Source organism: Mycotypha africana (assembly GCF_025528875.1).
Source record: "Mycotypha africana strain NRRL 2978 chromosome Unknown BDF20scaffold_2, whole genome shotgun sequence".
Classification (NCBI taxonomy): domain Eukaryota; kingdom Fungi; phylum Mucoromycota; class Mucoromycetes; order Mucorales; family Mycotyphaceae; genus Mycotypha; species Mycotypha africana.
Genome location: NW_026515726.1, coordinates 3,278,532 through 3,305,990, shown reverse-complemented (window position 1 = coordinate 3,305,990; position 27,459 = coordinate 3,278,532). Strand labels below are relative to the sequence as shown.

The window sequence follows — 27,459 nt, the reverse complement described above, 5'->3', positions numbered from 1 at the left end:
ACTTTTCCACTTATGGTAGGCTGCCTCTTTTTTCTTTTTGGTACAGTTTTCGCCCACTGTGATACAACATCAGTGATGTCTCTCTCCGCCTTGCTGATGGTTCAGGGTTTGAAAACTCCGCGTTGCCTGTCATCCACAGGCAGCCGAGTTAGGGTAGTACTTTTCATCGCGTGCTTTGCAGACAAGGCAGCTTAAACACAAAAATCTTTGTCTATTTCTGCATCCACATAATGGGGCCCTTTTGAATGGCTAGAAAAGGCTTGTGGAGTCACGTTTCAATGACCCTAAAGAACAGCGCTTCATTATTCTCAGAATCCAGCACCCTCTTGATCGAAAGCAATCTCAACTGCTGAGAGCTTCCATGGATAGTATTCTTTTCAATACTATCTGCTTGTATTTTACATTGTTTCCACCTTGATCAAGCACGGCCAACGTAGTAGTCACTACTGGACAAGATGATCCCCGGGAGCAATGAAGAGAACAACGAAATAATAGATATAATTTCAATTCAAAGCGTAGTCTTGACTGTAAAACCAGACTTGGTCCACAGGATCAGTGCTAGTGAAAGTGGTTTTTGCTGTACGCGTCATTTTGCTTTCAAATAGCAAATACATAGTTGTTTATAGCACCCTAGATGTCAACAGATATCTTGGAAGGAATGAAGAAAGCGATCGTCGCTTTGATTACATAAGATGTTAGTCACGAAAATGCATTGGAGTCGCTTTTTTTTTTTTTTTCTCTTGTTCAACGAGAGAGCTTTTTTATTTTTTATTTTTTTTGTTTATTATTGTCATTCGGTTGAAGGGTGATTGCTCATTCACAAACGGATCCCATTCTAAAATATTATAATCACTTGTACAATTTATTCTTCAAGCTTTCTCTTTTACAATACTGAAAACAGCGCAGAATGTCGTTAAAGAAACTACAAGGTGAGAGAAGACTGTTTTTGTTGACAAGTTTTCCATAGCGACAGAGAGTTCTCAGCCTCCATGGCCACCCCCCTCCCCCCACCACGGGTTGTGTTTTTGTACTGTGCTTTTCTATTAGCTGAAATTGACCGAGTATTGAAGAAAGTGAGTGAAGGAGTGGAGACGTTCGATGCGATTTCGGACAAGATGCAGAATACGTCCAACCACAATCAAAAGGAAAAATACGAACAGGACTTGAAAAAGGAAATAAAAAAACTGCAACGTCTCCGTGACCAAATCAAAACATGGATATCATCCAATGATGTGAAGGACAAAACAGCTTTAATAGACAACCGAAAGCTGATAGAATCGCTGATGGAGCGATTCAAAAATGTAGAACGAGAGATAAAAACCAAAGCCTTCTCGAAAGAAGGCCTCCTACAACGAGAAAGATTGGATCCAAAAGAGAAAGAAAAAGCCGATGTCAGCGAATGGATATGCAACACCGTGGACGAACTATCGCGGCAGATTGAAATGGCAGAGGCAGAGGTAGAGACACTGCAGGGCAGCTCGAGGAAAGGAAAGAAAGATCATGCAAAAATAGAGAGAACGAATGAATTAGAACACTATATAGAACGAGATCGATGGCATATCGGTCGACTCGAACTTATCTTACGACTGTTGGAAAATGATCAAATAGCACCAGAAAGAGTAAATGAAGCTGAGCAATGGCACTCTTCCGAGTTTTTCTTTTTTTTTTGTTTTTCCAACTTTTTTCCGTTTTTGTTGTAACATGCATTACTTGTTAGGTGCTTGCCATTCAAGATGATGTGCAATACTATGTGGAGTGCAATCAGGTAGAATGAAATGACAACGAGCAATGTCGAATAAGGTGTGGTTCGTGCAGCTACTCATTTTAGGATATGGTCCATAGGAACCCGATTTTGAAGAGGATGAGTTTATCTATGAAGACCTGAACTTGGAGGAAGAAGAAGAAATGTATAATGTGATTACAGATGATCATTATGCACCTGAAGGTAACTTATTTTCCGTTGGTTGTTGAACAGTAGTGGATACTTATTGCCATTCAATGTAGACAAAGAAACGGAAGAAAGAGTATCGTCATTGAAAAAGAAACTGAAAGAAAAGGAAGAGGAAGCAGAAATACCAATACCTACACCTAGTACACCGAAAGCAGCAAGATCAAAGAGCCTAGATGACAGCAGTAAGTTCAAAGTCACATGCAAGGGAAGATAGCTTGTGTCAGATTTTTTTACTGACTTATCACGGCTCTCAATGGATTATAGCTGCTACCACAGCAGCCAATAGTCCTAAGAAACCGACGACAGTGGCTAATGTCAAATCTCCAGAGAGCAGTAACGGATCTGTCACATCGCCGACAAGCGTGACTCCAAAGGCGGCTCAAGCACCCACCAAGACGACCGACACCACCATCAATGAAAAAGGTAGTATAAACAATGGGGCAAAAAGTACCCATTTAAGCGAGGGAGGGCAATCACTGATTGGTCTTTTTTCTGATATCCCAAAGGTCAAACACCAAAGATCACCGTACCATCCGCTTGGGCAGAACCGATTAAACTAGCAGATCAGATAAAGTCAGCGACAGAAAGTAAATCAACGCCACAAACAGACAATAAAATCACGAAACACGCGCCTTCTAACATGACGGCAACATCAGTAAACACGAGCGTTGATGGATCACCGCCAAAAACCTCTTCTGCGCCTGGAGCGCCCACCGATAGTCTGTCCAACATTCCTCCTCCTTATCCGCCAGTAAGTGGGAACATCCCTTTTTCTTTTTTGTCGTATTCAAAAGAACCGTCTATAAGCTGATGAACTCGTGTTTTGTTTGATTTTGCATTATCGTGACTGTAGCAGAAACCCGATTCATCTTTACTTGCCAAAAACCTGGATGAAGAATTATCCATTTCTGAATTACCCAACTCTTTGTCAGATCTTGTGGCCTCTTTTGAAGCGATCAAAGCAAAAGCCTCAGCATCAGACTACGAAGACAGCCAATACATGAACCGAATGTTGGATGCCAGTCTACAATTTGTCCCAGATTTGATGGATTCTGAAAGGTATTATTTATAGACATGAAGTATTTTTTTTATTGTCCGACATCGTGACCTAAATGATTTCTCAAATGATAGACCTAAAGTATATCATGCACAAACACCACAGATAACACCTGCATATTATCCACAACAACCTTTAGCTATTTTTGACAATCCTAGTTTATTTGAGAAATTTGATACAGATGCGCTCTTCTTTATCTTTTATTATCAACAAGGTACCTATCAACAGTATTTGGCAGCCAAGGAATTGAAGAAACAGTCATGGCGCTTTCACAAGAAATATTTGACGTGGTTTCAAAGACACGAAGAGCCAAAATCAATCACAGATGACTATGAGCAGGGGACGTACATTTACTTTGACTATGAAGGTGCTTGGTGTCAGCGCAAGAAAACCGAGTTTAGGTTTGAGTATTGCTATCTGGAAGATGCGTAAAAAGTTAGAGTAGGCTCATGATGCTCATTTTTGAAAACACACACACACACACACACACACACACACACACACAGACACACAGACAGACACAATACATTACACCACACCACACTAACTCTTTTTTTTTTGTCCTTTTGTAAATGCATTTCTAACCTATTTTTTCTTTTTTTTTTTTTTTTTCGCCCCTGATTTTGAAAATGTCTCTTTTTACACAATTACTCGTTTCGTAAACCTTTTTTTTCCCTTTTTTGTTATCTTCCACTCTTTTTTTTTGATTTTTTTTTTTTTTTTGAAAAAATCCCTATCTAATAGCTATGAAAATTAGAATAAACATACAGTATCTACTTTTTTGATAAAGTTTTCTTGTGTGCCTAGTAAAATCTGGTAAATCACTAGATGGATTCCTTCTGAACAAGAAAAATAAGTGGTGACAGAGGGTTACGTTTTTTCTTTTCTGACATTTAGTGTCACCATAAATGTGTAGAAAGTTCTATTTTTTCATTTTTTTTTGAGCTGCTAAAAATACTTTTTTTTTTTTTTTTTTTTTTTTTTTTGTCAGGCGCTTCAAACATGGCAAACGAAATTTGAGTATCGAAAATACAAAAATGTTTATTTAGAAAGTAAGACAGGAAAAAAGTAAAGAGTAAAATGATGAGAGATGATGAGAGAGATGGTTTGGTGTTGTAATATATATATACATTAATCAAAAAGATATAAGGGGAAGGGGTGGAAAAACGAGGAATTAGAAAGAAAAAAAAAAAAAAAAAAGGAAAAAAAAAGAAGAAATCTACTACTGCTGAAAAGAAGAAAACGAGAAAAAGTCATTATGTGCCTATAAATCTATTCAAGTATAATAATGATGGCCTTTTTTTTTTTTTTTTTTTTTTTTTTTTTTTTTTTTTTCTATTTGCTGGCTTGAGATTGTGAGGATGCGGGTGTGCTGCGTTTAAGGGTAGTGTTCGTTGTAGGCTTGGTGGAGGCGTTTAATTTTTCATTGTCGTCATCTGTGTTCACTTTGACACCGGGAATAGCCTCCGTCTTTGCAACGTCAACGAGACGACGTTCTTCAGCTTCCATGGCACGACGGTATTGGCCATCAATCAGGGGCTTGAAGGATTTGGAACGAGTTAAACCAAAGTTAGTGGCACGAGGTTTGCGAATATCGATATCCATTTCAGGCAACCACCATGGTAATAGGGGCATACGATCACGGAAGAAGTAGCAGGCACCATGGAGATACTTTGAGAAACGAGGGACCTCGTGCACCAAATGAGAGTCCACCAACTTGGTCAACCATTCTGGGGGTTCTTGACCCAGGTGAGTTTGTAACTTGGTTTCCAAAACAGCGTACGGGAAACGACAGATTTCAGTTTCATCCAAGTAAGGGAAAGGACAGTCGATGCCAACGTCAGGACGACGCCATTCCTCTCCTGTTCTACGAGACTTACCATCCATGCTATCTTCACGAATGAAACACAAATCCGTATCCAAACTCACTCGAACACGTTGGTCACCAGGAAGTTGGAAGGCTGTACGGTTGTAGAAGGCACGGAGAACAGGTTGAAGGCTCTTTTCTTTCAACGACTTTTGAACACCCGTGGCAATAAAGTCGGTATCCTTACATATTTGTTCGTCCACGCCTTTCGTACGCAGACGTTCTGTGATTTCTTCGGGAGTCAACTCACCGGCAATGAACTTTGGCACTTCGTCTACATCCACTCTGAAACGATCCTTCACGGAAGCACCGTCCAACCAATGTGCATGATGTGTCTTACGTTCAATAAACACGTTCTTGGATTCCATGGGGCCATACCAACGGAAACGGATGGCTTCCGCACCTTCATCACGTTGAAGACGGCCGGTGTAGAGCTCAAAGTCTTCGTTATCAAAATAGATACTGGAAATAGCAGAATCAGATGCTTCATACTTCTTGTCCTTGTTGAAGATCAAGACGGGAAGGTGCAACATGATGATGGACTTGACTTCCGTGACGTTATCGGGATGAATCCAATACTTGGCAGTAGCCCGTTCAAAAGCATTTTGATCACCGCCCGCAGCCGCATTACCCGTACGAGGCTTACCTTGAAGACGACAGAGATCGTGCAAAGCGGAAATATACACAATAGCAACATCGAAACGCTGCTTATCCAGGGGTTTAGCACGCAATTGCTTGATAAAGTCTTGCTGAAGATGAAGACCCGTCCATTTATCGTGCTTCTTGAGAATCTTTTGGAAACCAATGTAATTTAAACGGGTGAACTTTGCAAGATCGTTGACGTCAAACAAAACTTCAGTGAGCGCATCATCCATAATATTCCAGTTTTGCTCAGAAGACCATGAAGGATTGTTCATAAACGTCTGCAACGTTCTTTCACAGTAACTGATTCTAGCTTCGACTTCGCCGAGCTTGGCCGTGACGAAATCGTAAACCTTTTCCAATTCATTTTCCAATAGGTGGACAAAATCCTTTTCATCTGCATCTGTCCAGCCATGATCGAGCTGTCTAGCCTTGAGTTCAGTCTTCAAAACGTCATAATTGATGTAAGATAGACGCCAAGGAGCGAAGATATTCTTTTGAAGTTGCTCAGCGAATTTCATTTTTTCAAAGCCCAAAATATATTTTCAAAGCCAAAAAAAAAGAAAGGAAAAAAAGAAAAAAAAAAAAAAGGGAAGAATGGATGAAAGAAGAAGAAAGAAGGAGAAGGGAGAAGAAAGAATATAAAGCGAGAAGGGTTTAATCATCTGAAAAATGGGTCCTTTAAAAATAATATTAAAAAAAAAAATTATTCGGGATTTGAAATTCAGTCTGAAAAAAAAAAAATGATGGCCTATTTTAAGTAGTAGCTCTTTTTTTTTCTTTTTTTGTTGTTGCAAAAAAGCAGTGAAACAAAGTAATGGCCCTTGAGGCAAAAGTGTGCTTTTCCAACCGTGGACAATGGAAAAACCGTTTGTAAAATGCCCCCCCTCCATTCCCGGGAAAACCAACGCCGACTTTATGCCTCCATTTATTTTTGTCCATTGTATGAAACTACTCTTTTTTTCTTTGAAGATCAGCCTGCTTGTTGGAAAAAAAAATCCTTTTAACCCTTTGATTGACCGCAGTTATTTCATATTGGGGGCAAAAAAAGTGATCTCTCGTTTTTTAATGAGAAAAATTGCCCATGACCCATCGTGACCTCATTTTTGACATGATGAAGGCACTTTTTTTTCTTTTTTTATTTTTTTGTAGAAAGGGCAAAAAAACACGAGCTTTTTTTTTTTGCTGTTTGAGATTATAGATAATTGTATGTTTATGTTTGTTGATTGCTTTGTTGCCCTGTCTGCTGATTCGTTCCCAAATATGTAGCTGTGGCAGAGGGATGTTCCCAACGAAGTACAAAGTTCAACTAACGATATGAAAATGAAATAAAATGGACTATCAATAAAGATCCCCAAAGATGCAACGCGCCCAAATTTTTTTTTTTTTTTTTTCATATATGTTTATATAATTTGTTCAAAAAATAGGTTTTTGTAGACACATTTCAGATATTAATAACTTACCACCATCGCGCCTACCAATAATGCGCAAAGCCCGACAGGGCCGAATCGATCATCATACCGTACACCAGGAAATGTCTTGATCTGATACGACCGTAAACGATATCTAAAGGTGGAATAGATCACAATCACGGTCGAAATACCGAAAAAAGTGGCGCCTGCTATTGTACTGATATAATCACCAAAGTTGAGCAGTGTCAGAGCAGCTGTCATAATTAACGCAGAAAATTGAAGATACTTTAGAAAGACCCTTTCGTTCGCGAAAAAGATCTTTGGTTCGAGCATCTGTCCCTTCTTCTTCTTTTTCTTTTTCTCTTTTTTTATTCGCTTCTCTTCTTCTTCGATTTGTATAATAGCCTCTTTACGGAGCTGATCGTCTTTCTTGACCGACTCCACTCTTTGCAGTAAATAGGCCGGTGAATTCCCAGCTCGTCCGCTGTAATAATAGTCTAGAAACATGCTCTGCTGTTCGCTGCTGTCCTCACTCGATCGATGTGACCTAGCATCCTCCTCCTTTGCCATAGTCGAAGCTGCACATGGGGTGGGTTCGAACAATCGTGGTCGCCGCAGCCTAGACTCTAAATAGCCTACACGGTGCACATTGACTGCTTGTGCAGTATCTGTCCTACTTACAAGCGCTTGTTCTCCTTTCATCTTCCGCTTGTCTTGTTCCGCACGACGGATATCTTGATCCATCATGTCGAGCCACCACGGCAGAATGGCTAACTGAGGACGCCATAGTTGCGCCACACTATCTACAAACAGCGTGAATCGAGGTACTTCATAAATCAGCTTGGCTTCAGAGAGTTCCAACAGCCATTGCGGAATGTTGCCATCCAGCCTCGTATGGAACTGCGTTTCAAGTAATGCATAAGGGAACGTGTAGTGTTGACGACCCTCGTTCGATTGGGATGCTCGTGAAGAGAACGATGCTGAGGCTGAGGAGGATCCACCATGGAACAGATGGCTCCACTCCATCTCTGCTCCGTCCAGTTGGGTATATTTTAAATCTGTATTCAGTGACACAGAGAAGGCCGCATCCTCGGGTGATAAAAATAAAAATCTGTTCATCTGAACAAGCGCCTTTGGCTTTAACCGTTTATTTGTTATAGATGTCTGGATCTGCTGAGCTGTACGACAGCTGCCATCGATATATTCTTGCGCGTATCCGTCAGTGCGTAAATCTTCAGCCAGGCTATCTGTCGAATAGGTCCCTGTCAGAAAACCAACGATGCGTGATTTGCCCAACATAATTTGATCTGATGTCGGCCCTCCATCATCACCGTCGGCTGATCTTAGCGCCGTACGATAGACGGAAATACTGTTTGTTAAATCAATGTCATTGCACCAAGAGACACTGATCGATTCGGCCGCATCATCAAACTCTAACGCGCCTGTATATTGCTGGAAATCATCATTGTCAAGATAAATCACTGATCTGGAATGCTCAGATTGCTCAAAATAGGTGTCATCGGACGCTACTATCTGCATTGGCATATGAAACAATAATATTACTTTGACCTCCGTGATATTGTCCTTATGCACCCAGAATCGGGCGCTGACAAATTGCATCTCTTGTTTGGTATCTGATTTGTCAGCCAGAATTGATCTTTCCTCCTTCCTTTTTAGGTTATCGATGAGCGAACAGACATTTACAAATAAATCATCAAATCTTTGGTTATCTAATGCACGATCTCTGCAAATCTCTACAAATAAACTCCATAGATTCGTATCTGTCCATTTTCTATGTTCTTGTACAAGATGCTCCAATGCTTTGAAATTGTTGCGCACATAACGGTTCAACTCGACAAGCTCTGCTAAGATCTCCTTCAACGTTTGACTTGTTGAGGAACGCCAGTTCGAAATAGAATCTGTTTGTGCCCGTGCTACTATCCTTTGACAGTAGGCAAATCGTGTTTCCAGCTCACGCTGTTTGCGGATAATAAATATATTAACTTTACCCGCTTCCACTCGAATGGCAGATTCAAATCCGTCCTCGTCTTTTTCAGTCCAATGTCCGCTTTGACAGATCGATGTCAACCCTCTTAGAATCGCTCCGTACGCAATGTATTCCTCACTCCACGGTTTATACTTTTCATCTTCAAATGCTTGTATTGTCATGAAAATAAGTATAGAATTACAGCGTTTTTTATTGAGGGAAAAATAACGAGATATATATAAAAAAAAAAGAGAAAAGCCATAGTAGGAAGGTGTTAGTGTTGGGCAAATTCATATTACAGGCCATTTGGCAGAAGCCTAGATTTGTGAAATTCTGCCAACCAAAAAATCCGAATCAACTTTTTTTGTTTCGGGATTACTAAAATTAAAACCATTAAAACGAGTTAAACTTTTTGAAAGATCAAGTAAATTGCATGAACAATCGGAAGGTTATCATCTTGTAGGGTCTCTATATCAATTACTTCTTCTTCGTCTGCCATATTAAGATCTTCTTCTTCTATAGGCTGTTTTCTATCCTTCGAATACCCCTCTGGAACTGTTACCACCATTTCTTTCAATCGCATCACGTCACGTCCTATCTCTTTCTCTATATCTTCCAACACCAGCATACTCAACGGCCATAGTTTGCCGCAGACAGGATCACGAATGTCTTTTGTTCCTATAATGAGCATTCCTTTGTTGGCGAGTTTATCTTTTGCTTCTTTTGCTATCTGGACAATCGTCTCTCTGTAAGTGTCGATCATTTTCAAAGGAAGGTTCTCTTCGTGATGCATCACCATAAGCACGAGCTTCTTGTTGTCATAGGCATCCTTGCTCATCATGGTGTCATAATGAACTATATCTTCAGATTCCTCGCTTAATTCTGAAATTAAACCCTAAAGATGTGCAACAGTTCGGTTTCATTGAGCTAAGAACACACACACACACACACATTGGTTGCTTATGTAAAGAAAAAGGAAGGAAGAGTCTATGTGGATATATACATATACGTACCAACTTTAACAAGGTAGCATTGTTTTCTCGAATGCGTTTCTGTCTCTCCTGCTCATATTCCGATAGTAAACTGCTGTCTTCGTTGGTGCTGGATGGTTGATCTGGCTCTTCTAAACAAAAAGCACAAGGTTTCTGTTTTAAGAAAAATTACTATACGTCATGCGGTACTTTTCTGTTGTTTTTTTCACCTGTATCCATTCTTCTATTTTCTGAATTTAAACAAGGTTTGGCAGCAAATGATGTATGCACTTCTTCTTGTTGGTCCTAATCAATGGATGGAAAAAAGCGGGGAAGACCATTCAGTCAATTTCATGCCGCACGCAGAAATCTGTGTTTAAAAAAATGGATTACCTTGAATATGAGTTTTATATGCTCCCAATTGCCATCGTCCTTTCCAAAACGCTCGACCATACGCGACAAACACAGCTGTTGGAAACTGTAGTTCTTTTTCGGTTTAAAGATCCAGACGGTTCCCATCACCACGCTTTTCCGCATGATGGCGGAAGATGGCACACCACGTACACAACGGTCCAAACTAACCTTGTTCTTATCTGAATTATTTTCGTCGTTCAGGGGGTGGGGTGGGGGTGGAGGAGATGAGTGAGAAGGGTCAATCATCTGAAACATGGTAGTCTGTCCCTTAGAAAATAAAACCGTCAGTTGTTTTACTCTTACCAATATTGTCAAAGTCGATAGGCATCTTATTAATATTTTCCTTTGGTATCTTTCGAAAAGTCGCAATGAACTCATGCGTAAACACTAAAAAGTCAAACTGAACGCAAAGATAGGTTCCCAATCCAAATGCTGAACAATAACGTTGTCGCTTTACAATCTATCCATAACGATAAGCCCCATCCCCCCACTTTTGATTAGCTTTACCCTCTTTTCATTTGCTAACTTGTCACTTATTTCATAAAATGGATGCCCAAAAACTTACTAGTTCTTCTAATTCGAACCCCTGATCAATGTAGAGTCGCATCAAACTAAAGCTAACCGGTATGTAGAAACAATGCTCTCTGTTATCGCCAATTCCCAATGTCAGTCTTCGACCCATTTTGAGTAACCTTCAATAGGAATTTTAGCAATGAAGCCCATGCTGCATAAATAAAGTACGTTAAAGCGTCAGTTACCTCCAGCTCTCATTGACTACTTTGGTATACTCTAATTTAAAATCGTCAAGCGTTGTAAATCTATGCATCATTTACAAAACGGCCCCCCCCCAAAAAAAAAGTTGTAGATGAGACAGTTGGGCATTTTCCTCTTTGGATGGGTTGTTTGTTCAAATAGACTTACCTGGAGAGGTCACCATCCAAGTGCGTTGAGTAAGCAACGCAATCCTTATACGGCGGATGTGAGAGTATATGGTGGTAAGACTCATCCGTAAAAAGAGCACCGTTCAAGCAGCGAGAATCTGCTTGAGCGATAATCGGTCGATACTCAGCAGACGTCAACCCTGGTGGCACTTCGAAAGAGCAATTTTTTTGAGAAAGTGTCACTGCTGCCTATTGTAAGGCATCAGTATATCAAATAGACGAAATACGCAATAAAGGAAATTAATCAAAGATGTTGCACATACCGGGTTGATATCAACACCACAACATCTATTTTGAGTGAAAAAAGAAAAAAAGCACATTGAGTCACTCATTATAGCAAAACATTTTGCGACCTAAAGGGAGCCATGACTTACTTTCGCTGTAAGAGAAAGCATTCTATAGCATCGGTACCTATGATCATTCGTTTAAATGAGCCAATTCACTTGGGTTATAGTACGACTGAAATGATGACCTACCTCTACCCAAAAATGTGGATAGCACTCGCTCATTTTTGATGGTATGCTTCAAAATTGCTCTGATGTAAAGAATTTGATTAGCCCTACCCTTAAAACTATTGCCACAGTGATACCTCACTTCATTTCTCCTTACCTACGAACAGTTTGTGGAAGCCAAGTACCTATATCAAAAGAACCATGAATGCATCCTTCATTGCAAACACACCGGGAATCATCTTTCTTTGTTTACCATGATAATCTGTTCCTGAATGTGTCGCCCAGCGGGGTGCTCTTCCTGGTATATCGAAATAAGTGGAGTCAAACTTTAAAGAAAAAAGCTGGTGAGGCTGAGGCTCGTAGGTAGCTAATCGTAAACTCGAACTGGTTCGAGTAAACCTCTCTGATGACAATGCTTCACGCGTCAAATAAGGCTTATGGGAGTAATCCTCAATCGACGTGACGTATCTCTGTTGCGTCTGCATGGATTCACCGCCGTCATCGTAATTGAAGACAACGGGGGCCTCGTCCACGTTGCTTTTCCCGTCATTATCAATAAGAGTGGCAAGTTGAAAGCACTCGTCACACATGATCACTCCTCCATCATACCCTTTTCTCCAATTGTCGGTTTCGTAAGTACCACAATAACAGCAGGAAATCGGCATAGATCCATCTGGCAGCTTCTTCTTTCGACGAGGGAACAAAACTTTCTTTCTTTTTCGGGTATCTGGAGGGGTTGTTATGCTGGTTTAGATAGGGTACGCTCATATAATCGCAGCCTAATATCAAATTGTACTTACTGGCCGCTTTTAGCTTTTCTTTCTCTCTGGCTTCTTCGGTTGCTTTTTGTGCTTCCATTTCCTTCATAATGGCAAATGCTGCAGAATTTGTTATTGATAGTTTGATTGAAATGCTAGAGATTTTTTTTTATATTTTTACTTACAAGTCTCTTCAAACTCATCTTCAGCATGGGAATGGTTGATAGGGAAATTTTCGTAACACTAACGACAAACGTTGTTGGTTCTAGTAAATGGATTAATTCAATTCAAAGTCTTGCAACTTACCGTCGAGCAGAGATCAAACGATGAGAAATACGATGCACAAGAAACGCAGGTAAACCATGACTCATCATCCATCTGCTTTTTACAGCCGTCGCAGCTAAAAATATTGACATACGTATCTATTTGAAAAAAAGGGAAAAATACTGTTAGAAAGGGACCATGTGAGAAATCATTCAGGAAATGGGCTTCTCCAACCTTTTTTGTTGTAATATGCTTCATGGCTTTTGCACCAGAAAATAACGCCGTTCTTAAAGTTACTTATAGGCTTCTGTGCGCACGGAAGATGAAAGCTTTTTGTACATTTTGACTCGAAACACCCAATAGTAGCCCCTTTTTCTTTGCACGCATAGCAACGCTATGAGTAAAAATAATAAGATTCATCAGATGGAAGACTCTGATATATTATCTGTTTCTTGTATATTTCATCATACCATTCCTCTTCCACGTCTCAAAGCCAGCGTAACATTATACCATTTTCCTTCAGGTGTACAAAATACCTCTGGAGAGTACCTTGCACAAGAATCGTGCGCCCAAAAAGTTCTCTTCTTTTCAACACCGTTTTTATTGAATGTAGCCGTGATGAAAGGCCCAATAAATTGCCCTAATTCTTCTGAAGTGTCGGCATCATCATTACAGAATGCACATACTTTTCTACGCCGCCATTTCTTCAAATATTGATAACCTTGGTCCTCAGCAAAAGCTTTATCACCAGTAAAGATCTTACTCGCATCCAGCGCTTTTTCTTCTACTGTCATAATAAAGCAAAACTTTTATCATCATAAGTCAAACACAAACTGTTTTTAAACGCATCATTACCATCGACTTGCATATTAGTATTTTCGACCGGTTTGCTTGCTACATCTGTGCTATTATTATTGCTCCTAATAGTTTCGTTGGCTGTTGTGTTGCTTTCATTATTTTTCTCAAGAATATCTTCTTCCCAGATTGTAACAAGCTCCCCTTTGATCGGTCGAGGACCTACGTCGGCATTAATGACTGACTGAACTGCAAAGCTACTTCGAGGGTGTTCATGCCATACAGGAAAGTTCTGATCAAAGCATCTACAAAAGACAACAAAGAAAAAAAAAAAACCCCCATATAATCAGTAAATCTGCAGTGAGTCAATTATCAAAAATAGATTAGAATATTACTGAAGGCAAAGCTCGAAGCTCTGATAGTCATAGCCTGCTGAAGGCGTTTCGCAATAGGTACAATAATAGCGAAATTGCTTAATGACCACATTACATTGGTTACAGTAGACCTTCCATGAATCAATTTCGACCACTATACAACATATATTAGTTAGTGGCAGTTATAAAAGCAGTTAATGCGATTAATGAAAACCTTCTTCATCTTCTTCAATTGTTTCTTTATGATACTCTATATTGGCCTCGTTTTGCTCTTGTTCATTGGCATCCAAATCCTCGAGTGTAAGCCGCTTCCTTGTATGGCGGTTAATATACATTCTGCGGTCTTCAAATGCTCTAGCATTTTTGTCAATACTGGTACAACAAGGCTTTGAAGATCTATTTAATAACATTGCCTCGTGCGTTTCACGATAATTCGGTTCGATACATTGGACTTCATGATCGTTGGTGATGTGTTGAATCCTTCGACTACCCAATGTAATATATTCGTCGAACACGTCTGGCCAGCCACAAAAATGTACTTTCACCTTATTTTTATGCATACTCACAAGTCTTCCTTCGTAAATTTTCTTATCGCCGCTAAGGACAGTTACATGTTGCATATAGTCATACCCATAGATGTTTGCTACAAATTTGTTATTCTCTAGAGCTTTGGCTTGAAGCAGCCGTAAAGAGATGATATTCTTGTCATTGTCTTCTTTTCCTGAGTGAGCAATATCTGCTTCTGTCGTGGTTGCAGTAACAGTATACTGCTTGACTTCTGATTGCGCGTGCATGGGAACAGCTTTCCTTGTCCTCGACTTTCCAGAAGGTTTAGGAAAGTTACGCCTATCAAGAGTACTATTGCCATTGTTATCATCGTCATATTCACTATTGCTTTGCTCACCATCGTCTGTTGTGCGGTTGCTTATGGCCCTTCCTGACTTATCGGCTCTTTGACGTTTATTTTTGCTGCCATTTTGCAACTTTTTCTTTTCTAGTAACTCTCTTTTTCTTGCTTGCTTAGCTGCCAGCTCGTCCATGTTGACTAACAGGCCCAGTTTTTGATAGTCTTGAGGTTGTACTACTTTGTGCTTAACCTTCCTTTTAAGCTCATCTTGAAGTTCGGGATTCTCTTCAGTTATTAAAAGGTCATTGCTGATTTTTCTTTTCTGGCTAGGAGCCATATTTGTTTGTCCGCAGTTGAAATCCGATGCGTATGTAGACTCATCTGGAAGAGCTAAAGCAGCGGAAGTAGTGGTATCCTTGACGGGATGATTGTTGTCTTCAGTAATGGTAGCAATAGTGGTAACAGCGCGAATTCTGCGGCTACCTAGCATTAGCCATTCATCATAAATATCTGCCCAGCCTTCATAATGCACCTTAACTTGACCAGGTCGCATTGCGGTTAAACGTGCTCTTTCCCAAAATTTGGTTTTGCCTGACCTAGTATTCAGAACCTCTACCAACATATTATTCACGTAGCCATACGGATTAGGAATAAATCCATTTTCATCTTGGAGTTGACGCATTGCCGTTCTAGTAGCAAACGCACCAGTTGTAATATATTTTTCCTCCTTTTTCGACTCGGTCTTTTTTGAAGGTCTGGTCTCAACAAGATCAGTAGGAGTAGTAGGTGTCAAGCTGCTGCTAGACTCGGTACTAACCGTTGTGTCCGAAATAGCTGGGCTTCCAGACTTTGTCATTGCTAATGCTGTCTTTTTCGTACTTTTTGGAACTTGCGGTTCTCTCTTGATATTACTTTTGCCAGATCGCTTGGTTAACGGTTTTGTTAAAATAGATTTATGTTCGTCAGCACTTCGTGTTTGGTGCTTAGACTGCTCATCATTTTGTGATGTGATCATACCAGACGCCTGAGCTTCCGCCTCATCAATATTTTGTAAAATACGTCCAGATTGTACCAGACGAGCTTCTTCGTCTTCAGTTAAAACTTTCAGTCGTCGACTGCCAGAAACCATCCATTCAGAATGATGTAAATCAGCATACCATACTCTAACTTGTTCTCCTTCCATTTCTCGAAGGAAACCTAATCGCACCTCGGTGTGATTTTTTTTTCCTTTTCCCTTTCCTTTCAACGGACAAGTAACTACTACCGCACGGTTTCGACGATAACCAAAAGAATTTGGCCGGAAACCATATTCATCACACATCATACGGGCAAGTCTACGTGTCATAAATACCTCATTATTGTTGAATATTTGCTTAGGGTCTTTATCCATGGTATCATTGACGTAGTCAGTATTGTCAGCAACCTTGGTCGTTGTGATAAGAGAGCTGAGTAGTGTATCTTCTTTTGCTGCTACTTCAACAGTTTCGAGCAACCCGGATGAGTTATCTTGTTCGTTATAGACGGATAACATGAATATATTTACATAAGAAGAATGAACACACGCTGCGCTATATTTAAAGCATAAATTACCTTTTAGTATATTCATATCTCTTTCTCTTTCGTCAATTGTGTGGTAGGCTCCTGAGTTTGTAATGGATGGCTGATCTAGTTTTCTTAGACGTCTACTTCCCATAATTATCCATTCTTCTTGTTGATCCCAATCTAAATATCGAATTTTAACCTTTCCTTTATCCATTTGCTCCAGTATACCAGGATACCAATGCCCGTTCAAATTCAAAACTTCCATTTTTTGCTGGTAGAAGAAGCCATATGGATTAGGATAGAAACCGTGTTTCGGATCCGCTAATATCTGCGCTGTTTTACGTGTCAAAAATGCACCAGTAGTGACATGTTGGTGAACTAAAGTAGAAGAGGTTTCTTTTAAATCTTGCTCGACATTATTTTCTGTAGCAGTAGTCATCAATAACTGCTTCTTTTTAGCAGCTTTAATTTTTGTGTCTGTTTTTTTCGAATGCTGCGATTTAGTCGGAGGGATAAGTTTCGCTGAGTGTCGGTTGTTGCTTGATATACTTCTAACTGCGCTTTCTGGAAATTTTTTCTTGTTCTTCGTTGATTTTTCTGTTCTTACAGATTGTTTTCCTGTTAACTTTTTCTTTTTGTTGGGCTTAAAGTTTTGAGAGTTTTCTTTTGAAACTGACAGTAATGCAAAAGTCTCATCAAAGCTTCCTTGACAGTGCTGGCAAATTTTGATAGGTTGTAATGCTTCTCTATCTATGCTTTTTATTGAACATGTTCTGCACTCAACAGTTTTATCATTTGCAAAGACGTTATCATTTAAACATCCATTATTATCAGTGTCAGGATTTTCAATCAGCCCCAGCTCAATCCAAGGTCCTAGCACGTTATCATCTGATTGCAATGAGTCAACAGAACTCATATCATCGTTCTCATCTCCATCAGCATTAGTGTTATCTTCGTCATTTTTGAGGATTTCACCGTCCAAATGAATATCTCGAATCTCGGATACTATATCTTTATGCATCATGGTTGTAGCAGGTTGCTGCAATACTTTGTCACAGATTATATCATGCTTAGATGTGAAGTTATCACCATTTGCTGAGGTGCTTTTGAAATCCCACCGAGTCTTCCGACCGTTCCTGATATGAAATTTGGAAGTCGTCAGATACTTGACAGGTTCTGTGACATTGATATCATTATCAATTGCTCTGTGCAACACCGCATTTTTTACAGAAGAATTTTGACAGGTCGTCTCGTCGAAATTTGATGACGGTGCCATCTTTACGTCTTTTCCAAAAGGATATTCTTGCCGTTCATGAACAGTTTGTTCTAATCGACTTCGCCTTTTTTTGAAAAGGTCAGCGTACGGTTCTTCAGTCAAAACTCTTTGTGTCAGTAGTTTGGGCTGTTGTGCTATTGCCGTATTCTTGTTGCTGATTGCTGGGGTTGATTCTTTCGTGCTCTGCTTGCCCTTGTTACTGAGAAGTAGAATTTTCCCCATAAAACTTCCAAATTTTTTCGTTTTCTGTTCGTTACCTGTCTTTTGCTATAAGCAATACACATTTTTACGTGTACGTTAGATCATGTAAAACGTAGAACCCTCTGTAACACAATACTTACAATCATCGATGTGTTCTTTGGCTGTTTCATTGAGCTGCTTTCCTCAGATTTCGACTCTTTACCGTATACAATATCGGCTAGAATTTTTGAAGAAGCTCTTTCAACTTCAGTTCATTCACTTGCAAACTGCTCAAACTTATTACCCTCAACTGTTTTAGGAAGCTGCCGATAGAAATGAGATGATTTAGCATCCATAGAGCTGTTTTCTTACTGTAAGACCTTCGTAAATATAGATTCAACTTTTGACGTCTGGTTCCTGTGTGAAAGATTGAAGAAATGAAAAAAAAAGAACCCATTATTCCGCTTTCCTGACCACTAAATACGGCTCAAAAGGAATCCAACTTTAAAACCTGTACAACTTTATCTAAACTTAACTGAATCACGAAGGTCATAGTTCAAGCACACAAAGCAAACGTGTATACAATGGTAAAAATTCAAAACAGTGCTATATCTGCCTAGCAGTTGTGCTAACTGCTCTATACTTTAGGAAATAACGGTAGAAACAGTGAAATTGATGATAGTTGCAGTTCCATAACTATTACCTTAATTGAGTTTTGATAGTCCATTGAAGGTTGCTCTCGAGTAACACTACACTGATTGCAAGGACACTGCCGGTATCTGGGGGTGATACAGATACTTGTTGGCCGAGATCAATAGGCAAAATTGAGATTCTCGGCTTTCTAGCTGCTCTTGTGATAGTCAACCATCTCTTTTAAAGTAATAATAGATTTCTTCTCGCTTATATTAAGTTGGCCTTTTGTTCGTTTTGAATTAATGAATTTTTAAGTCTCGATACACACTTGAGCATGTGCCCAACCATCAAATTTTCACTCTGTCCAACTCTTGACGGACAAAAAAAAAAAAAAAAAAAACAACATAGAAAAGCCATCAAAGACTACAGAATTTGATATGCATATGTTCGCCAGCAAACGAACCTAATAATGATTAATCTTTAACTAATTATTCAGGTTGGCATGGTAAGTCAAACATTGTGTTTACACAAAGTATACAGATTGATAAAGAATATCGGTGATATTTTTAAGGTGCTATAATATTCGTAAGATATACTTATGCATTAAAAGCAGTATATGACAACTTACAATTCACGACTAGATATGAGCAGGGCATATATACCTTCTCACTTGAGTTGAATCATGACTGCTAATGAGATTATAGTACTAGCCAAGTCATCTAAATTTCCAAAAAACTAGTATATTTTTGAAGCAATGAATAAAAGAATGAGCATATCTCTAGACTGCAGTATATAATAACATATTGTAATTCAATGGAACGCGTAAATAACAAACAATTAATGGTTGAAAATTCTTGATAACTTTTAATATTATAACAAAGTTCGTCAACTGAGATCTTCTCAATATATATTTGCATAACAAGAGAGATGCTATAGGTATTGCTCCATTGGGTACAAAATAATGGCAATGCTAGCATACAGTTCTTATTTCGAACCGAAGTTATTAATCTTAATCAAGTTTTTTAACCTGCAGTGTATAAATTTGTTACATCCTTTGATACGAATTGCGTTCCTATACCTGTTTTTTTTTCGGTTTCAACTTTTATAAATACATATTTCAAATCACAATTCAAACAGAAGTAAAAAGGTTCAAAGTAAGATACATAAGTGAGCCCAAAAAACGGAACAATCCCAAACCACAGTTTACCCACAGCATAACAGACATATATGTGGTACCAACTGAGTTCACTAGGATAGACTCATAATTTGCCGTAGTAATGAAGACTACCAAAACAGCATTACAAGCAATCCATGTTAATACAAGGTGTGTTCTAAAAGAACGATAATAATCGTCTTTTGTAAGACTTGTACTAGACTATTAGAAGAATTGAAATTGTAAGGAATTCAGCTTGCATTACCATACTACAACAGCCACATATTAGCACGTACCGCAGTTGTTGAAATCTTGGAGTCCAATGCAAATAATGCTTCATCGTACTGACAATTAATATCATATTTGTCGCCAGGAAGTTCAATTTCTACAGTCTTGATGCCTTTCTCTTTCTCAGAGACCTTTACTATACCAAGATCCTTGGCAATAGAATTGTCACCTTTCGTTCCCCAACTTTGTTACAAACAAGTTAAAAATTAATTAAAGCCATGCTACGTTATCTACGTCCATAAAATATTCAAGATTTACCTCACGTCATGTGTATTGCAAAATGCGTAGATATTCAAAATGTTTACATATCCAGGTAAGAGCAATATATACGGCAAAAAACTTGTAAACATATGGTAGGGTTGACGGTACAAAAGGCTGGAAATAAAGTAGATACCATATGTTGAGCCCACGGAGATGACAATATTTCTTAGCCCTGAGTCTTGCATGGCAATTTGGAAATTTGTTGTTGTATCGTAAGTCCAGTTATATTTCTCTGCTGCCAAATAGATACCTTTGTAAATAAGCCAAGCAGAGCAAAATAGCATATAACACATGATCAATGCAAAGCCAACTAAGCATGACATAAATAAAATCTTTGATCTGTTGCATGCAATTTTGAATTGTTTGTCAATTAATAAGACACATGGATACGCTTACACTTTTTAGTGTTAGATCTCTTACCCTTGGGGTCGGTTCCCCATCGAACAGATGAATATTACAAACAATAAAAATGCATAGACATATTTACAGAAATCATGAATTCTACCACCCCAGCCATTTCCAAAAGGATCAACACTTGAAGCTGCCAAGCTTTTAGTTATGAAGTAGAAGGCTATAAAGAAATTGCCCTTTAGAACATTGCAGAATACATGAATTAATAATTTTGGGAGATGTATTTTAGCACGGTCATTATTGGACTTACCACACTGAACCAACTGAAACCAAGACTAATAACATTGTATATGCCTTCTAACAAAAGTAGCAGTGTCCGACTGAAGCCATGCCCACTACTCCAAATCTTCTTGAAATGGATTAAACCGTAAACACCAGCAAAGAAAGAGCCATTCAGCCATCGCCGCCTTTGCGAAATAAACTCTGGGAGCTGCCCTGGTACATCTGTTTCAGCAAAGGCATTTTTGACATATTGGAGCAGCCATTTTTCATTTTTCTTAGCCACTAACTCAAAGCATAAGATACGGTCTTCAGCTAAGTACATGTTGGCTTCGAATAATCCACCTTCTTTACTCTTCAATATTGGTTTATCATCGTCGCCCGTTTTAGGCTGGTGCTGTCCTAGATTTTTGTGCAAATCCTCGCCCATAAAATACTTTTCCAAAGGACCATGGCCGTTCACATCATTTTTGAGAGCGGCATAACGGTAGGCGGAGAATGCACCAGGTAAAACACTTATGTAACCAAAAACACTCTCTAATGGCTTGTCAAGAATGTTGGACATTTTATATTCAAAGTTTTGAGCAGCTACCAAAGGGTTCAAAAGTTGACAACAGGCTGTCCCCAGCATTGCTCGAATCTCACCACAAGCGCCTCCTATTAAAGGGTTTCGATCGAAAGCTTTCCAAAGCTGATAAATACTGCTATTTCCCGGTCGAGTACCAACGTCCAACAAAATGCATACATTGGGTTTGAGGACGGGTCCGAATGCATTAAAAAACCATCTGTGTGAATTTATCTTTTTGGCATTTTTCTCTTTTAAACAAAACATAACTTGTACTGGTACAATGCCCTGTAAAAAGCAAGTGAGGTGCTGTCAGCTTAATGTCTGTTACCAATATTGCTCAGCAGTTGCAATGATCTTAACCTTATCGGAGCCTTTAATATTCATATCAGAGTCTATTGAAATCTGCGTTGTATACTTTCCAATGTAAAAGTGTGATTTGGCTCAATTAGTTGTAACAAAAGAACTCATTCCAATATTGTCTTACCTCGTAAATGTGCGCTTTCACTGGCTTATCACCAACAATATTTTTTGCTATTCCAGCTTGATATACTCCCATAGTGGCAAGAACATTCAGGACCCTTTGATTCACCACATTTCTCCCATCTGCTACAATACAAACAACGATCTTTTTCCAGCCTTCTTTACCCCACATGGCACTCTTCTTTAAGCTACATAAATGAGCAACGTTTTTCATGACACCGTGCATCGTCCGTGTAAATAATATTTCGTCTTCCTATATAACATACAAATTTAATATATAGAATCACTTGACCATGGCCTTTGCTCGGCAAACATACATTATACATTGTCATGACAATAAATAATTCTGTTTCTCTATTGAAAAGCTTTGGCCTTAAAGTGAAGCCGTTTGTCTCGAAATCATCTGGTTCGCATGTAGCAGCTGTGTATCGTAATTTGCAAAATTCTTCATGGTCGTTGAAGGTTAAGGCTGATAATAAACGATCGGGTATAGGACAATCAACGACAAGGTTATTATTTGTCAGCTGTAATCTACGTGTTAATTTTCGCCGTAGTCCACAGTTTTTGTTGTTCTTCTCTTTGGTTCCTTCGTTGGAGTGTTGCTCCATTATTTCTTCAATGTCTTTATCGTCATTCGATACAAGTGTTGCCGCACTATTTCTATTCTTGCTGATGTCAGCATCTCTCTTAGAAAGCTTTGATTTTTGAGAACGTTGAGAGGCAAGAGTTTGCTGATTTTTGGCGTAAGTTGACGTTTGCGCTTCATTATCCGTCATATGATGTGATAGGCGTTGGCTAGCAGTAGTAGGAGAAAATAGCCAATTGAAGAACCAGCCGCCCCCACTAGTCGGTTGATCATCTTGTTCAACGAAGGAATCCATAATTGAATAAAGCCGTGAACAAAAAAAGAAGAAAGGATGCAAGGAAGAGGGAAACAACAGTAGGATTCTTTTGCTTTAACTGTAATAATAATGGGACAAACATTGAAAGAGCTTATTTTGTAAATGACGCTGAGTTGAATTTGGCATTCATTTGCCTTAAGCGTGGATTTGTTTATGGTTTAACAAAATTGGGCATAAAACACAGAAACGCAAAGGTGAAAAACTGAAGAAAACGTGCGTCAATTCAATCACAATTCGTCATTTCATTACATGCATAAGGATTCTCAAAAGTAACTTGCATTGCATCTACTCGACTTTTAATAAAAAGATATTACAGTAAGATATATTTGAAAAAGTCCTATTTAAATCAAATTTATCGCTGTTTTTGTATCTTCTGAAGTGAATTACTGATGCAGAGATTTACTCAATGCATTTGCATATCTGTATAATTCTGACGCTTGAGGTATCTCTTCAAGTTTGTCCCCTATCACTTCACGAATTGTAGTCAGCAGATCGTCTTGGCTTCGTACTACAAAAGAGAGAATGAATCAGAAATAGCGACGTTGCTCCGTTTTACAAGTTTGAACTTACGTGATCTAGCAGCCTCTACAACTTTGCATAATAACAGACACATATTACATTTGATTTGTACCGCAAGATCATTATTTTGTGAACATATATCATCGACGAGTACCTGTATTAATGAGCGTTCATTATGGTTTTTAGTCTTGTCATTTGAGTTTTCAGTATCATTCGCAACCTCTGCGTGTGGTATATCAGGCAAACATGCTAAAGATAGTAACAATTTTTTTCTTTAGTTATAGTCCTAAGGAATTAATACCTTCTCATTACCTTTATCCAAAAGTGAAACTGAGTCATGGTCTGAAAATACTAGTGTTAATGCCAGAACGCCTTCATTCTTCAAAATAGCAAATGTAGTTGTTCTAATCAGCTCTTTGATGGGCTCAAGAATATCTGCTTTTATCAGCCTACTCTTGAACTCATCGCTGTCTTTTTCTACCCAAATTGTTTTGACCAAAGTGATAAGTATTCTCGTAGCCTCACTTTTAGCTGCTATATCATCCACTCGCTTAATAAACGCCAGGATTGAATTTAAAATATCATCGTTCTCAATGACACTTTTAGCATTTTTGACTACATACGCAAACAAAATTGGTCAGATAAAACGTATTGTAATTTCCACTCAAAGCAATATACTTTACAACTTCCTGTACAAAGTAACTTGATAACACCAATGGTTAAGAATTGATTTCTCTTGAGCATATCGTTCGATGAATCAAGCATCGACGAGACAATTTCTATACAATTATCGTCTCCGAGAATACCTTTATTGTCTTTAGGAACACAAAGATGCTTTAAACAACCCAAAATAGCATATTGAAATGTAGCATGTTTGGTTGACTGATATAGATCAAGCAAAAGTTTTGACAGACCGTATTTCTCTACTAATTCAATACAATGCTGATCTGTTCTGGCTAGGTTCCCTAATATATATATAGCTGTTTGATGCGCAATTTCCGATGTTGACTTGGCCATCTTCAATAATTTTGACAAATAGTGTTGATTGCTATAGATCGCATCCATTTTCGCATCAGTGGATGCTGCGAATACAGTAATTTTACTGAGTGCTCGTCGAATTTCAGCAAATTTTTCTTCTTCCTCCTTATCTTCCAATTCTACGATTTCTGTGTCTTCCAAAAAGTTCAATAAATAGTCTAAAGATCCCATTTCGTAAATCACATTTTGAAGACTTTCTGCAAGGATTCGAACAGTATTAAAGTAAATATGCTGCCAATTCTTTCATTAATGATTACATATTTACCATCATCCATGATCAACTGTAATAAGGTATCTGTCAAGTTCTGTGTAAGATCTAAATCATCCAGATAATCCTTTGACTTACAAAGTGACTCTATCAAAGTCATATATGTTTTTACAGTTGCAGATGTTGCAATTTTCCGACGTGCATCATCTATTTTGACCCAATTTTGTTGGGGTTAGTGTGAGCTATAACACCGAAAATTACAGTATTAAAAACATACCTTCAGCTATTATATTATCTAGGGTTTTGATTGCCATCGACATTGAGCTATGATCCCCTTTACTCGACTGTAGTAGCTTGACGAGATCTTCAGCAGCTCCACATTGGGCAATCTCGAGTTGTATAGGAGCTAGAATTAGAATGGGCAAAATGTGATAATTAGCCTACTCTGCAGGCCCAATGTATCTTAATAAACATATCAATCGTAATTCCATACCGTAATCCATACTACTATTCAAATAAAATCCGCATACTATTCGTATTAGATCAGAATGATTTGCTTCCTTCAAGAAGCTTGCTACGAGTGACACAATACCAGCTTCTTCAACGCGTTTACGGTTCTCTTCTACAGTCCATTTAAACTATTAGCAGGACAACGGGTACCTCAAAGACATTGATGATATTACCATGATCAAAGCATAAATTACCAAGCACGCGTAGTGCTTGAATTTGGAATAGGTACTGTTGCTGTTGACCATCAGTCTGCTTTGAAATTGTGAGTAAAGTAGCCAAAGTCTGTATAACACCGCATTCACCAATTGGTGATCTCAAAGCAGCTATATTATCAATACAGTTTCTGTTAATTGAGCGATATTTGTCAGCTGGTGCATAATACTTCAGTTACAGTTGTACCTGTACGAAGACCGTCAGCAACTCTTTTGCAACTCTCTGCGGCTAATTTGAAATCGACAGGTGTTTTTTGAAGTGCCTGACGCAAATTAGCAATAGAACCATAAAGTTCTCCAGCTATATTGATATCAATCGTATAGAAAGCGGTCGTTAAAAAAGGCTTGGCGAGAATCTCAATCGAGCAAAATGTACGTACAGTTGTCGAGACCTTGCATTGATGTAGCTAATGCATCCAAGGCGATAGTCATCGTTGTACTTGAATTTTGAAGATAATACGGATCGAACTTTCTGATTTGCAATTGAGATTAGTTGTAGTTTTTCGATTTTCGAATACCGCTGCTAAGTTTTCGTCTGGACACAAGCATGATGAATTCATAACCAACATACCATATTCAAGAATACGTAGACAAAAATAGCCTCAGATCACCACAAGATTATATTCTTGAGTAGTGTAAAGTCCTGTTTGTTTCAATAAACAAATTAAATGATAACAGAATCCCCTTATACTCGTAGCTATAAATCCAGTAACGGCATCAATAATGAAGGCAAGCATTTGGTACCACCTTAAGACATTATAAATTGAAATCAAGGAAATATGGTGCTCAACATAGACGGTTGGTTAGATAATTCCCCACTTAATGCATTTATTTAGATATTGCAGCCCGCTGTTTATCATTAATTGTGTAAACATCATTTCTATTACCATACTTAAAGGGCCATTTCCTTTCAAGTAAAATTAGTACAAATTCAAATTTTTAAGCAGTGTTCAGTTAGTATCAAATCAAATATAGTCACGAAGACTATTACCATTGCTACGAGATGCATTTGCTAAAGTACTTTCAAACCAAAATAGCAGCAAAAAAAAAAAAAAAAAACAAAAACAAAAAAACTATAAAAGATATATATATATATATATATGTTTCCTCTATATTGTATGTTATTACTGTAAAAGTAATAATTGATTTCTATACCACAAATTGCCTTACGTTCAATACCAGCATTTTATATTCCCCGAGAATTGTTTAAATTTTTATCGTGATCTCGGCCGAGAAACAATGTAATAGTTGTCCAGCTCAAAATCCAACATTCCCTCGATGCCTATAAAGATTCGCATTTTTCTCAAAGAAGCCAGCCCTTTTCATTTTTTTCCCCAACTTACAGCCCTTATACTGTTCACTACCAAACTTATTAACTTGAAATCAACTATACAATAATGCGTTTTATCCTTACCACAGCTATCACTTTAGCTGCTGCTACCACAGCTCTTGCTGCTAATAGTGAGCCTGCTATGCCCGCCGCTACTACTCTCGTTGAAACCGAGGAGTCACAAGACCTTGAATACTTACTTTTTGATGAAGAAAATAGGGATCCCCGTTTTAATGAAGGAGATAGGGATCACCATTTTGACGAACATGATGGGGACCACCATTTTGACGAACATGATGGGGACCACCATTTTGACGAACATGATAGGGACCACCATTTTGACGAAGATGATAGGGACCACGAACATGAATCAGCATCAGCCGCTCCTGATGACAACCCGGATTTCGACGAACCTAGTGATGAGCCTGAGCCTTCTATGTCCGCCTCTGCTGCTCCTTTTGAAGACGAGGAGCTACAAGACCTTGAATACTTAGTTTTCGATGAAGATATGGACCACGACCGTGATATGGACCACGACCGTGATATGGACCACGACCATCCCTCAGCATCCTTTGATGATGAAGATAGAGACCACGATCATCCCTCAGTCTCATTTGATGATGAAGATTGGGACCACGACCATCCCTCAGCATCCTTTGATGATGAAGATAGAGACCACGACCATCCCTCAGCATCCTTTGATGATGGAGATAGAGACCACGACCATCTCTTAGCATCAGCTGGTCCAGAGGATGACATGGTCAACGAAAACGGTGATGATTTGAGACTAAACTTCGTTCCTTTCCACTGGCGGGGTGACGAGGCTATGGCTCGAGAAACTTTCGAATTTACTCTTGACAGCGCCGCCACCATTGAAATCACCGACTACAAAAATCGTGGTGATTCCTTTGAAGTTTATGATAATGGCGTTTTACTTGGAAGAACAAGCGAAGTTAAGGTTGAAAAAGATGACAATACCTTCGCCTTGACTCCTGAA

The 27,459-nt window shown here is 38.8% G+C and overlaps 7 protein-coding genes across 7 annotated transcripts; 2 read left to right on the top strand and 5 right to left on the bottom strand.

Moving 5' to 3' along the window:
* Positions 1-760: 760 nt before the first annotated feature.
* BDF20DRAFT_855943 (Not1 N-terminal domain, CCR4-Not complex component-domain-containing protein) lies at positions 761-3,994 on the top strand. The gene is made up of 10 exons (XM_053080281.1): positions 761-929; positions 1,048-1,619; positions 1,718-1,765; positions 1,843-1,945; positions 2,005-2,133; positions 2,216-2,374; positions 2,458-2,702; positions 2,805-3,010; positions 3,083-3,425; positions 3,777-3,994. The coding sequence occupies exons 1-10, from the start codon at positions 908-910 to the stop codon at positions 3,813-3,815; spliced, it is 1,866 nt and encodes a 621-aa protein (XP_052939857.1). The 5' UTR covers positions 761-907; the 3' UTR covers positions 3,816-3,994.
* A 311-nt stretch (positions 3,995-4,305) lies between these two features.
* Positions 4,306-6,108, bottom strand: BDF20DRAFT_855941 (VTC domain-containing protein). Its single transcript, XM_053080280.1, has one exon. It carries the CDS (start codon positions 6,036-6,038, stop codon positions 4,344-4,346), a length of 1,695 nt encoding a protein of 564 aa, XP_052939856.1. The 5' UTR covers positions 6,039-6,108; the 3' UTR covers positions 4,306-4,343.
* Positions 6,109-6,672: 564 nt separating this feature from the next.
* Positions 6,673-9,570, bottom strand: BDF20DRAFT_334798 (VTC domain-containing protein). Its single transcript, XM_053075222.1, has 2 exons — positions 6,981-9,570; positions 6,673-6,826 (listed from the first exon to the last, which is right to left on the bottom strand). Exons 1-2 carry the CDS (start codon positions 9,096-9,098, stop codon positions 6,731-6,733), a joined length of 2,214 nt encoding a protein of 737 aa, XP_052939855.1. The 5' UTR covers positions 9,099-9,570; the 3' UTR covers positions 6,673-6,730.
* Positions 9,571-10,738: 1,168 nt separating this feature from the next.
* Positions 10,739-18,153, bottom strand: BDF20DRAFT_855924 (uncharacterized protein). Its single transcript, XM_053080279.1, has 19 exons — positions 18,035-18,153; positions 17,892-17,968; positions 16,323-17,817; positions 14,100-16,238; positions 13,907-14,039; positions 13,572-13,816; positions 13,187-13,503; positions 12,951-13,110; positions 12,759-12,874; positions 12,638-12,695; positions 12,495-12,572; positions 11,948-12,421; positions 11,852-11,879; positions 11,719-11,777; positions 11,617-11,653; positions 11,506-11,530; positions 11,223-11,431; positions 10,867-11,119; positions 10,739-10,761 (listed from the first exon to the last, which is right to left on the bottom strand). The coding sequence occupies exons 1-18, from the start codon at positions 18,084-18,086 to the stop codon at positions 11,056-11,058; spliced, it is 5,766 nt and encodes a 1,921-aa protein (XP_052939854.1). The 5' UTR covers positions 18,087-18,153; the 3' UTR covers positions 10,739-10,761; positions 10,867-11,055.
* Positions 18,154-19,146: 993 nt separating this feature from the next.
* Positions 19,147-22,742, bottom strand: BDF20DRAFT_855920 (chitin synthase 1). The gene is made up of 8 exons (XM_053080278.1): positions 22,061-22,742; positions 21,748-21,996; positions 21,624-21,677; positions 20,727-21,548; positions 20,486-20,652; positions 20,063-20,404; positions 19,813-19,987; positions 19,147-19,738 (listed from the first exon to the last, which is right to left on the bottom strand). Exons 1-8 carry the CDS (start codon positions 22,622-22,624, stop codon positions 19,493-19,495), a joined length of 2,619 nt encoding a protein of 872 aa, XP_052939853.1. The 5' UTR covers positions 22,625-22,742; the 3' UTR covers positions 19,147-19,492.
* A 79-nt stretch (positions 22,743-22,821) lies between these two features.
* BDF20DRAFT_855910 (armadillo-type protein) lies at positions 22,822-25,585 on the bottom strand. Its single transcript, XM_053080277.1, has 9 exons — positions 25,513-25,585; positions 25,320-25,433; positions 25,094-25,243; positions 24,904-25,032; positions 24,688-24,816; positions 24,468-24,617; positions 23,848-24,399; positions 23,477-23,779; positions 22,822-23,413 (listed from the first exon to the last, which is right to left on the bottom strand). The coding sequence occupies exons 1-9, from the start codon at positions 25,562-25,564 to the stop codon at positions 23,154-23,156; spliced, it is 1,839 nt and encodes a 612-aa protein (XP_052939852.1). The 5' UTR covers positions 25,565-25,585; the 3' UTR covers positions 22,822-23,153.
* An 819-nt stretch (positions 25,586-26,404) lies between these two features.
* Positions 26,405-27,018, top strand: BDF20DRAFT_855907 (uncharacterized protein). Its single transcript, XM_053080276.1, has one exon. It carries the CDS (start codon positions 26,669-26,671, stop codon positions 26,954-26,956), a length of 288 nt encoding a protein of 95 aa, XP_052939851.1. The 5' UTR covers positions 26,405-26,668; the 3' UTR covers positions 26,957-27,018.
* Positions 27,019-27,459: the final 441 nt, after the last annotated feature.